This window comes from Perissodus microlepis, chromosome 19, assembly GCF_051167445.1.
Source record: "Perissodus microlepis isolate ML-2025 ecotype Zambia chromosome 19, ASM5116744v1, whole genome shotgun sequence".
Lineage (NCBI taxonomy): Eukaryota > Metazoa > Chordata > Actinopteri > Cichliformes > Cichlidae > Perissodus > Perissodus microlepis.
The window spans coordinates 12,947,703-12,960,664 of record NC_140479.1 but is presented as its reverse complement, the minus strand read 5'-3'; the positions used below and the strand labels follow the sequence as shown (position 1 = coordinate 12,960,664).

The window sequence follows — 12,962 nt, the reverse complement described above, 5'->3', positions numbered from 1 at the left end:
AAGTAACATGAAATTGCCAGCAAAATCTCTACAACAATCTGTGTTCACTGTGAGAAAAACACAAAGTAAGAATTGTGTTAATGCAACAAAACCACAAAGGAGGCCACTGCTTTCAAAAATGAAAAGAGATGAGGTAACATTTACATTTTCTGGCTCAATGATGTTGTTTTGTTTGTTTGTTTTTTTTGAAGAAAAACAGGAACTGCACAACAAAAACAAGCCTTGTGTATGCTGTCAAGCATGTTGAGAGGAAACGTCATGGTTCAAGGCTGCTTGGTAGCTCAGGACCTCGTCACCTCGCTGAAGCTACTAATTCAAAGATGGAACATGAAATTTAACAGGAGGGAGCAGCCGGTGACCTGAAGCTTCACAAGGATGAAAGCACAGTTGGAGGAATAGTTCAGAGTTCTTATATCATTGATCAAGTCTCACAAAATGTCTGATAAAGGCTGTTACTGCTAAATAAAACAAACAAAATAAAACGTCTTACAAGTCACGAAAACAAGAGTAAACAGTTCTCTTTCATGTTTGCCTCCCAGATTGAAATATAGTCTTGGGGATTGTACTACATGTCTAGACTATAGACTGTACTTCTCAGCCACTTTATGATATAATTTTTTTTTTTTTTTTAAACAACAAAAACAAAACATACTGGCGGCAAACAAAAACCATCATCAATGACTACTAATTGTTTGTTAACCTACAAGTAGAGGAGGTTAGTCCCTCCTCTATTCTGCCCCTTACCTCCCTGGTTGAACATGTGATCCTGACTCTCTCTCTTGCCTGCCTCATTGCTTCACAGGAAGAGTACAAGTACACATGTGCACACATGCAAATATATTTTGAAATGAAATTTGTATCCGACGTATCTTCCTAGCAACGTAGCTCTGATGTGCGCATTAGTGTAATTGGTATAGCAGGAAATCGTGAATTGAAAAAAGTTCCCTCCCCAAATCTTGTTATTCATGTTCACTGTAAACGTGTTGTTGGGTTTTTTTGTTCTCTCAGAATAGGCAGATCCCTTAAGTGCTCTATCAAACTGAAGTTTTTCTGAAAGCCACAGTGAAATTGAATCACCAATTAAAACCATAACTCAGGATTTAACATCACTAAAACTCGCTCCTGTAATTTACATCGCCCATTTAACAATAGCTCTCAGTGGTGGGAGGTTACACTTTAAATCTGCATTACAAAAACCTAATAAAATCAAAATAAAATAAAAAAATACAAATAAAAAATACAAGCTATTAAGAATATTTAGTCAAAGGAGATTTATCCAGCATGCATTATATCAGCTGGAGAAACAGTGCTGGAGAGTCTCTGCTTTCTCTGCATGGAGTGGGAGAAAGTGTTTTGACTCAGTGTTTTCTGCTCGTTCATGTGCATTTCAGGTACCGTATAATGACTCAGAGTTGGCAGCACCAGCCTGAAGACAGGCCCAACTTCTCAACCATCCTGGAGAGAATAGACTACTGCTTACAGGTAACTAAACTGAGCACAGTATGGGAACCTGACTGTCATGCAGGCACTGATTAGGGCTGAGCAATCAGAGGAAACAACCTAACTGTGACTGATTGTTTACTATAAGCTCTTGGCATGCAAAGACTGATTACACAACACAAGTTTGTACAGAGCATAAGAAAGCGTATGTGTGCATGAAAAGGAGTGTTCCATCTGAGAGGAAGACATAATCTGCAGTAGTGGACTACTTGCTCTATTGGACTCTGCAGGACGATAGAATCAATCAGTACAGCTGACAAGTGGCTAAGATTATAATGTAAACTGCTGCATCTTATGCCATAAGTTGTTGATGCGCAGCTTTCAGTTTGCTACACCCACAGGCGAACTGTGAATATTCCACAACTTTATTAGAATCTGCTTGCTGGGACGTTGTTGCCCTTTATTACTGTTAGTGCAGCCAGACTGTCAGCGCACTGCAGTTCTCCGTAATATCCTTCTCGTTAATTCTCTGCTCGACCTCATGACATTTTCCAAGCAAAAGTATTAGACCAGTGAAGTAACTGTTATGACCATTCATCCACAGCCATGATCTTTGAATCTTTCAGGACCCCGATGTGGTGAACGTGGCTCTGCCTATCGAGTATGGGCCAGTACCCGAGGAGGAGGAACATGCCCCCATGGGCCCCGATGACCCCTCAGCTCCGACTGTGCTGGTGAATCCCCAGGTGCCCGATGGGGAGGCTCCACAGCCACCTCCCGCCTACCCCACAGAGGAGAACCGGAGAGGAGGGGAGCACGTTGTTGTGACGAGCACAGCGTCTGAGGCCAAAGCACAACCATCGGCTCAGCCCCAGCCATACCTCCACATGCACCAGCACCCTCACACACAGACCACCAACACAGTCACCTCTGCTGCCCCCTCCACACTCACTGCCAAGGGACCTCATGTCACCACCCAGCCCAGCTCAGAGGGAGGACACATCAACCTGGCTTTCGCCCAGGGACACCCCTCAGAGAAGGACGCCCACACTGGGAAAAGCAGCAGTCTGTGGAACCCTACGTATGGCTCGTGGTTCCTGCAGCAGCAGCAGAGGAAGCAGCAACAGCAGCAACAGCAAAGGCAAGGAGGGGTGGGCGGAGCAGGAAGCAGTAGTGGCAGGGTTCCTGGAGAGGGGCAGGAGCACGTGGGCCGGACAGTGGCTGAGGTGGCCGGGGCATTGGGTCTCCAGCACCAGCACAAGCAATTCCAGCATCAGCTCCAGCAGCAGCACCAACTCCAACTGCTGCACCATCAGCAGCAGCAGCAGGGTCTTTGCAGACCTCTGCTACCCCCTCCACCTCCTCCCGCTGCCCAGTCTCCCCTACTTTTAGATTCAGCCGCCTTGCCCCCAGTCCCCCTCTACAGACTGAGACGTTTCCCCTGTGGCACCATCGGATACGGCTACCAGGAGCAAGGCCTCCCCATAGAGTCCAGTCACAGTAACACCAACCCACCTCCTCCACCCCAGCAGGGCAGCATGCCCTCCTCAGCAGCCCACCAGAGGGGGGGACCCATTCCTACGTCAGTGTCCATGGCTCAGTCAGGTATATCCGAGGATAGCCGCCCACTGCTAGTTACGATGGGGACGGTTCAGGACCCACGGCTGCCCAGGATGGAGGGCCACAACGCCACCGTGCTTTAGCCCACAGGCCTACGCAGAAAGTCTTCTTTTTCAGGCCCCGTCTTTGGAGACTGTGTGAGTCACACAGCAAGAAACACTGTGCCATGAGAGAGACTATTTTTCACCACTCCCGTCCCACCATTTTGGAAAGAACCCATCTCTCTAAAACTGGCTTTTTACACCAGAACCTTTGAGGTGTGTTCAAACCCCAGTGGATGCTAAAGCACATCGGAGAACTAAAAAGCTTTGGGAGGCAAAATGTAGAGTCAAACATAGTTTTAAGAATATAAAAAAAAAAAAAAAAAGAAAATGTATTTTTTCAACATTGGAGCGATTGAGTGAGAAAACTGAGAATCACCTGGAAGACTTTCCACATGATTGTGACTAGGAGAGGTCAAGCTAATGTTCTGCTGAGGAGGCTTCACGACTATCAGAAACAGACTACGAGGAGGAATAAATCTCTATATTTTGCCAGACTTTGACTCTCAACCTTTGGTGATCAGTTTGACTGTAGCTGCCAGCCACATGTGTCATTCTTCTGCAGAGCCCTCAAACTGTTCCTCATCCCTTTGGGAAAAGAAAAAAAAATGCAGCGTGGTAAATAGCTTGTATCAGACTATTTTTCAAGAATATCACAGGATTGACGCTGGATTACCAGAGACATTTCTACAAAGGAAATAAAAAAATAAATGATGATAATAATAATAATAATACTGGGAAAAAATGTGGTTGTTGATGTTTGCTTGCCTGCTTGTTTATTTATTCATCTCTTTATTTATTATTTGGAAGTGGCTCTATAAATTATTACTGCTTCTCCAGATCCAAACAAATTCCTTTGGAAGCAGATATTTCTCAGTTTTGGTTTTTTTTGTTCAGTTTTTTTTTTTTTTTATTTGAAGAAACTCCTTACAAAAAGAAGTTAACTAAATATTCTAAAAGGTTTGTTACAGCAGCGACTCTTTTTAAGCGGAATAGTTGGATAAATGAAGCACTGAGTGTTGTGTGACTGAAGACGAGCCGTCTCAGCAACATTTGGGAGTTGAGCTTTTTGTTGTTGCTAAAGATGTGAAATTACTCGTTGCCCCCCGGTCTCATTGAAATTGCTGCTCTTTGAACTCTCCTTTTGTTCACAGCTCCATTCTGTCGAACGAGCGCTTTGAGACAGAGAAGCCGCGGCTTTTCCTTACTCATTGCTTCTTTGAGTAACCTTTTATTAATTAATTCACATCTTGGTTTTCTTTTTTTTTTATTTTCTTTCCCACTTTTTTGTTTTGTCTGGCTATAGAAACAGTGGATATTGCTGAATCAATCTTAACCTTCAATTTGCCATCGCGAGGCACGCCACGTTCTTAAATTTGCATATTTTATCTTTTCTATTATAAGATGGCTGTTGTGGAATACAAATGAGTCTGAGAGAAAAGTTTAAGTACAAACTGCTTTCGCTCCACATGTGAATGAAACCCAGAACCGCTCATTTTCACCCGCATAGTCTGTGTTTACCATCTGCCTCTTTCAGTTCGGCGTATCTATCAAACGATGCCACGAGTGTGTTGATATTTAGGTGAATTAATGACGATTTTTTTTTTAACGCTTTTTGCTTACCGGTACTCGGCTGTCAGTCCATCTGCTGTAAAGAGACGACGAGCCGTCGTGTGAGTGTCATGATGCTCGGTGATAAATGCGTTCCTGCAGGCGAGCTCGGTATTGGCTAATGAACACTGTTTTTGCTTTGTCTGTGTTAAACTGCATTTTATTGATTCTGTGCTCCCTTCACTGCTCATCCCCGTCGTTTGATGTAAAAAGACAAACCCAACTGCACCTGTAAATGTTGTAATTATGAAGTATTGTACTATGGCTCTGGTAAAAAGCTGTACATTGCCCTTCAGAAGACATTCGGCAAAATTAATAAATTACTATATAACAGCCGTATTTTCTCTCTGTTTCCATCTTTGAAGTTGCCAGCCAACTTAATCAAATTAACTCAAATAAGATTACCTCTCTAAGAAAAAAGCGTTAACTATAGACGTCCTGCAGCTTGTTTGCTCTGCAAACATAATTCAGGCGTTAAAATTGAGCAGCTCATTCTGCAGCTGTGTGCTCATACGTGCAGTACTCCAGTGATTTTGTGTTAGGTTTTTGATTATCATGACTCTCTGATGATGATGATGATGATTAGATTTTGCCGAGAATTCATCAGCGTGCCACACGTCAAACAGTGCATGAAGCACTAGTTTAAAAACCACTTTCTAACTGGCTCTCCCCAGAGGAAAAGCTTTCCTGCTCGCACTAATCTTTTCTTTGTCTCATCAAAACTTAATCTCAAGGTTAGAAGCAAAAGCATAAATGCATTTAAGACAAATCATCCGGTTTGCTTTTAGATTCATATTAGAAACAAACACCGGACAAAGGCATTCTTTTTTGTTCCCAGGCTTCTCAGTTGTTTCCCTCGGCATGGAAAGCCTGCAGGATTTTGTTCTCAGTATTGTCCAATTTTTATAAAGTACGCTACTGTGCAGAAATCTTGAGCCATGTTTTGGAAGGAAAAACTGAAATACGTGCAGCGATTAATTGAAATATGGGGATGCGTACATAGATGCACAGGATAAAAAGCAAAATAGAATTTGTACAACAAGCTTAAAGGCTGGATTTGGTATCACCACTCTTATTCTTCAACATAGCTGCTTAAGAAAGTTTAGGCTGCCATCTTGCAAATCGCTTACGTAGCCTTCACAGATGGATATTTAGTCCACTTCTTGTGTAAATTTGATATACCACAGCCTCTTCTTCCCATTTCCCTTCCTTAACAATGGCTTTTTGACAGCCACTCTTCCACTGAGACTGTTTCTGATAAGGCTTCAGTGAACACTAGATGGATCAGCTGAAGGGCCAGATGCATCTCTCAGGTCCTGTGTCAGGTCTTTGCTGAAATTTTTCCCTATTTTTCCAAGGACATGACTTTCACCGTTCAGCTGCTGTACATTTTCCGCTAATAGATAGTCCACTACATACACACCAATGCCCTTTAGCAAAAGTCTAAATTACCTCCAGCTAGAATCTGTAAACTGGAAGCAGATGACTGGTCATTTGCAGAAAAAATGCATAAAACTAACGTGAATTCCAAGATCTTCATAGAATTTACAAAAAATCAAAGCATTGAAAAACTCCACAATGCATGAAATTGTACCTCAGCCTGGCTACATGGTCCATATAAAATCAGTAAAATCTGAAATGTTGCCACCTGAGACCCTTCGCTCAAACGACGTGAGAATTTGGAAAAGCCTGAAAGTCGAACATGTTAACACCAAGCTTTTCCTCAATTTCACAGCTGAAAGCGACAAGTCTTACAAAACAACTGTATTAGAAATAGAAGTGATTGCATCAAAGCTAGGTTAGGAGCCTGGTGTCAAAATGCAAGTAAAAATGAAACCTTTTATCTGCGATAGCAAGCCTTCTACCTGTCCCACGTGGTGAAATGACCCTTGAAAGCTTCCCTGGGAAGGTGGCTCAGGTGGGAGGCACTGATTGGCATTTCATGGAATGACCCTGTGATGTTTCAGCCTCAGTTTTTGTGACTGGTAAGGTATTACCAAAGCTTCGAACACACAAACCTGGAGTTGTTAAACTATGACTGTAAATGGTAAATGGCCTGTATTTGTATAGCGCTTTACTAGTTCCCTAAGGACCCCAAAGCGCTTTACACATCCAGTCATCCACCCATTCACACACTGGTGATGGCAAGCTACACTGTAGCCACAGCCACCCTGGGGTGCACTGACAGAGGCGAGGCTGCTGAACACTGGTGCCACCGGGCCCTCTGACCCCCACCAGTAGGCAACGGGTGAAGTGTCTTGCCCAAGGACACAACGACCAAGACTTCCAATTACAAGGCGAACTCCCAACTCTTGAGCCACGATCGCCCGACTGTCTCAGTAGCATTTTCAAAAGTCTCTGATTATGGAGTCCTGAAACCCCAGAGTAGTGTTAATATGCACATACATGAAAAGTATACATTTTAAAATGAAAACAATGACTAATGTGGACATTTCCTCAGAGCCTCTGACCTACAGTGTCTTTGGGAAGACGTGACGTAAAAATCTGGCAAAGGCACAAAAAACAACATGGAAATCCACACGGAAAGGCCCTGAACAACCAGCAGGCTCAAACCCATGACCTTCAAACTATGACCTCCAAAAAAAGCCAACAACAGTTCCCATTTTACACCATTTTATTCTATTCATATTTACAGTAGATGGTGCTTCATAAAAAAAAAAGTCTTCCTGCAGTAAAGCTTAAAACAAGGGCTATTAAACATGATGTCCACTATGTACTTGCAGATAAGCCTTATCACTTTAGAGCCTGTAGTTTGACTGCAGTAGCTGTAAATGGCATTGGCACAAGAAAAAGTGTTGACTGAGTAGTATTGGTAAAAGCTGGCAGTAATGGGCTGGAGAGCAGAGGCCAATTAAAAACAGTCAGCAGTCTGCGGACCACAGATTTAAATCTCTAGTTAGTGCTATAAACCATCACCAATCTGCACAGCGCCTTCAAAGTGGCTCATTCACACACGAAGTGTATTAACTAATAAATTTCATCTCTTCATCGTTTCAAAAGCTTAAATTAAGGGTAAATTCATAGCTATGAAGTATTTGTTACTAATGAGGCAGGAAATGTTCGCTATTATGAAGCAGGACAGCACAAAAAAGTGATTTTACCCACTATTAGTTACTAGAAACAGTCCCATCTATTCTTCTGGTTAGATTACTCATAATCTGGTATTTTTTATTTGAAAAAAGGTTTTTATGGCACAGCAACTATCGAACAAACAGGTTCTGTTTGTCAGAAGCGTCGATGCATGAAAAAAAAAAAAACACCTTTGCAGAATATTAATAAGTTGTTAACTGTTTATGACTCAGCATTTTAATATCTTCTGACTTTATTAGATATTTATTTTTTATCTTTATTGATACCTTCCATCGGCTCTAAACAGCCTGCTTATACGGTACATTTGAATGTTATTAATTCACCCTGGCGTTCACCAATCTGTCAGCTGTCCGCGGTGGAAATACACTGTTCACGAATGAATACAGTCAGCAGTATATTTTAAAATGATCCACATTATGGATGATGCACCAAACATTAGAGTGGTAATGTATGGAAATTTCAGGTCTTTAAAATAATGGATTAGATATCTGATTTTTACTCTGATTGCACAGCCTGTGGGGTAGCAGAATGATTGCAGTTTCCTTGATTTATGCACTAACCACTGGCCTCAGCCATTTAAGCTTAGTGATGAAGCCTCCCGTCTGACTTGTATGGGGAAAAGATTTGTTCGAGATTCACGGTCCTGAGTTTGCACAGAACTGTGGTTATGCAAACAGAAGGACTGTTGTACCTATAGCCTCTTTGTTGGTTGAATTCTCACCAGTGATGACACCAGGTATACGTCGACTGCTGTTTGGTTAAAAACCAAAGCCACAGCAGAGTTTACCATTGACAGAAAGTCAAGTGTGGGGAGACCCCAACATTGCTGAAGAAGTGTGGGATCATCTTGAAAGAAAACGAAACAAAAGGCAGAACATTCAAAACAGATGTTTGGAACGTCCTTCAAGAAGCCTGGAGAACTATTCTTGAAGATTCCTTAAAGTAATTACTAGAAAGTTGCCCAAAAGACTTCAGGCTGTGTTAAAAGTTAAAGGTGGTCATCCCAAACATTGACTTTTTTCCTTGAATACTGCATGTTTGGACACATTTCAATAAAATAAGTGCACTATTTCCCATTTTCCTAGCAAAAACTAAAGAAAAGCAGGGTGGCTCAAGGCTGTATATCCTTATTTTGTATCTCCTGTTCAAAAAAGGGTAAGCTAAAGAGACAATAACAGAAACATGAACAACAGTAGCCCACATTACCAGTGGTTTCACATATTTTTGACTCTTCCCTCTTGTGATAACATGTAGACGTGGGCCTGCAAAGCTCAAACTCAATGCCATCAGTCCGCTGGTGGTCAAATTTTCAGACTATGGATTTTTGTCTCTCTCACTAACATTTAATAAGCGAGGGCAGAGACTCCACTTTGACTCGGCAGGTCTACATTACTTATTTTGCTACATATAAGTGGTGGACAGATTTTACTGCTCTTGAGACCCTTACATAACACAAAAGGTATGAAAAAAAGTGCAGTGCAAATAAAAAAAGACAGTCTTTCAATTAAAAAGTCATCAACAGACTATACAAACAGTATAAAAGAAATATCTTAAATGTGTTCACTGTGTTAATACAAAAGCTGTGCGATGGCTCGATAAAGAAACCAGACTTCTTTGGAGTACCGGAGAACTGAAAATGGAGGAACAAAAGGGCAAGACAAGTCTCCACAGACAATTCAGTAGAAAATGAAATGGTGCTTATAAAGATGCCAGGCTGGTTTTCACTGACATTCAGTCTGACCTTAGTTCCAACAAATGCTGTAACTTAAGAATTTTGCTTCGAGATAACAGACTCTTTAACAAGCTGCCATGAGCTCTTACATCAGGCAGACAAAGACGCCAAACGGCACAGACAGTTTGGACTCTGTTCTGAATTTTCTTTCAATAATATGTTAATATTTCAAAGTCGCAATTAATATTATCACAAACCAAAAAGGTCAACAACATGTCCTGGAAACAAACTCCACAGATGGCTGCAAGATGACATGCGACATTTCTATCCAGTACATCACACACATCCTAATTACATACACAAGTGTCAGAAACGGGTTTGATTTAAATTCTGAACAAGAAAGTAAAAAGTAAAACGTGTCCTGTAAAACAGATTCCTGCTATTCTCGCCCACTACAGCAAAATAAAATTGGACCTGTGTGAATAGTCGTTTGAAAAAACGTCAGACTGAACTCAAGTACTAGAAATTAAGGCATTGCCAGAAGTAACGTGCCAAAGAAGCTAGGGCCAATCTGCATCTCTTACATGCTGGAAACACAGCGATGGGTCACTTCATTAGATACATCTTGCTAATAGTGAGTCAGACCTTGAAGCATTGACACAAATCATGATGGATCCATGCTTTCATTTACAACAAATTCTGACCCCCTCATCCCGATGTTGTAGAAGTAAAGACTCCGTTCGTCCAATTTTGGTGAAACTGTGTGAACTGTATAGCATCAGTTTCCTTGTCCAAGCTGACAGGACTGGCACCCTGTGTGGTCTTCCGGAAAAAGAAATTAGCTGAGCATTTACTTCAAGAAGTTGCACAAAAAGACAGCTGGCAAAGACCAACAGCACTGTGATTTACCACAGCTCAGCCAATCTGGAGCGCAGCCTTTATTTTCCTTTATGTGACAGTAGACAGATGTAGAGAGAGACAAAACATGAGATAAAGCGTGAACAAAGCTCCTAATCTGGGATTCAACTAGGCAGCCATGTGATTTGTGCCTGCTGTTATGATTTCCTGCACACAGAGAGGTGTTAATCTAATTTTTAGCATCATATTTGAATTCTTGAACACTAAACTGTAAATCCTTTAAAGCTCCTGTAGTAATCTGTTGTTATCTTGAAGCTACCCTTTCAGCTTCATTCCTTGCATTTTAACCAATCGCTTGTCTGACTGGCTGCAGGTGGGTGGGGTTTATGCGTCTGCAATGACCACACCAGGAATATGCACACTTATTGATATCGTACAGAGCCAAGGGTAGAAAACACTTTTCTGAAACTGAGTGTTGAGAGCAGTGTGAAGACTGAGCCTTTGCTCTCAGGGATTACTTGGGAGAATGTTGACCTCGCTGTTTGAAACTTTCTCCATGTTTGACACAAGGACAGAGCTGCTGTTCTCCAAAAAGCCTCAAGCACTGCAGTAATCAGCATGAAAAGCAGCGTGGCATGCATGAAAAAGAGGAACCACCAGGATATAATGAGGTCAGTAGACAGGAGAGATATGAGACTAAGATCCATGGATTTGAGGCTAGCACTACGCACTTTATAGAATAGAATAGAATAGAATAGCCTTTATTGTCATTGTACAGAGTACAACAAAATTGGAGTGCCACTCCCTTGGTGCAAGATTCAATAATAAATATAAATGTAAAATATAAAAAGTACAATAAAACAATCGCAAGTACTCAAACAATAGTAAGTACGATATATACAGGATAGCAGCATTAATATAATGACAGTATGAATAGCAGCATAATATAATGGCAGTGACGATATGGTGTAGCTAAGCAGGTTCAATTCTGCTTAATTCTAAGTGTTTCTACGACTACATTAATGGTTGGGTGATTAATATAAAATAATAAAAATAAATAAATTGTGTCAAATCATTACCACTCATTGGTAAAGTAGCTGCGTAATAACATGGATTATGTACAGAGAGCTGGTCATTATTGCACGTAAGCCAGCCGACGGGGTGCACGGAGGCCGCAGCAGGATTATCCCTGCAGTGTAAACATGCCTACAACTGTAGAGGCCTGTGCAGCTGGCAGTGTACATTAGCACGTAATAGCAAATCATATTCCTTACATGCCAGCTGTGCCAGTTGTGTGATCCATCATGTTTGAAAGTATCGCTTCATAGTCTCACGAAGACCATTTGTCTCACATCGGGGATCAACTTCATGCTCAGTACAAAATGCTGATCATGCAACTAAGAACTTAGTAAAGTGAACAGAATGAGTTTTGTTGCTTCTTTAGAATTATTTTAGATTACTGATAAACCATTAAATACAGCACAAAGCATATTTTCAGCAGGAGGAGGAGCCTGGATTTATATGGTGATTAAATATAGGACTGGATTTCACTTTTACTGGCAAGCAACTAACTTTCTTACACATGAAATTCCTCTCAGTTGCCTGGTAGCAACTGATAACCTCCTCCTTGTATCTTCTGCTGCACATGCACTAATATTGCATGGTTTATAGTTTATGTTTAGACAAAATCAAGCGAACCTGGTAAATTGCAGGTGGTGGTTGTCTGCTAGGACCTCTTCTGTTTTGCATTTTTTAAAATGCAATTATTAGACTAATATGGTTTCCTGCATAGGTACAGAACACCCTTGCAGATTTATTGTTTGTGAATAAAATTCTAGTATTTTAATTTTATTAAGCACCAATTAACAGATACGGGTTTAAAAACAAAACAAAAACAAACAAACAAAAAAGCAACCCTTAATGTTAAGCCCTTAAAATGTAGGACCCAAAGGACATTGGATGATGTCATGGTACATCATGGTAGTTCCAGCCATCTTTTGTGTACAGTCTGTTACCCCATGATGCGGTAAGATGCATGACTTTACAGCAGCCAGCCTTCCCTCTGGTGCAAACAACAGTTTAGTCTCAGGAGGTAATTTCCTCCTTTGGCACTGCTGTAAAGTGAGTGAATTTATTACCTGCTGGGATCTACCTCACTTAATCTGACTCTCTGAACCCAACCTATAAAGCGTGTCGGTGGTGTTGGAGTCTTTTGGAGCATTTTAATGCAATTATCTGAGAAATAATATGACTCGTTACATGATTAGTTGTGGTAATAGCCAATCACAGAAGTTTGTGCTGCAGTTTAATCTCTCATGCATCTGTGCAACCTGCATTCTCATGTCACTTAACATAAAATAACAACAGCCAAAATCCTAAAAAACAAAAGCATCCTACACTGGTTTACACAACCCTCCAAAACAGTAAACCTTTCCATAAACATAACCTGAGTCAAATCAAATTCTTCTGATGCTTTTCCATTATCTGAAAGTAAGCATGCACCTTTAATGCCCAAGTATTTCACACAGTGGGGTATGAGTTAAACAGCGCCATTGTGTGCTCCAGGGAGGCCCTTTCATCATTTCAAAAGGCTATATTCAAGATGAAAA

General features: G+C 41.2%; 1 protein-coding gene across 4 annotated transcripts in view; it reads left to right on the top strand.

The window, feature by feature from the left end:
- alk (ALK receptor tyrosine kinase) overlaps positions 1 to 5,051 on the top strand; it is a 419,315-nt gene extending 414,264 nt beyond the window's left edge. For all 4 annotated transcript variants that reach the window (XM_084914796.1, XM_084914794.1, XM_084914793.1 and 1 more), the window contains exons 28-29: positions 1,392 to 1,482; positions 2,067 to 5,051. In XM_084914796.1, coding sequence (XP_084770922.1) covers positions 1,392 to 1,482; positions 2,067 to 3,143 — 1,168 coding nt within the window. In that variant the 3' untranslated portion in view covers positions 3,144 to 5,051. The remainder of the gene's footprint in view (positions 1 to 1,391; positions 1,483 to 2,066) is intronic.
- The last annotated feature ends 7,911 nt before the right edge of the window (positions 5,052 to 12,962 follow it).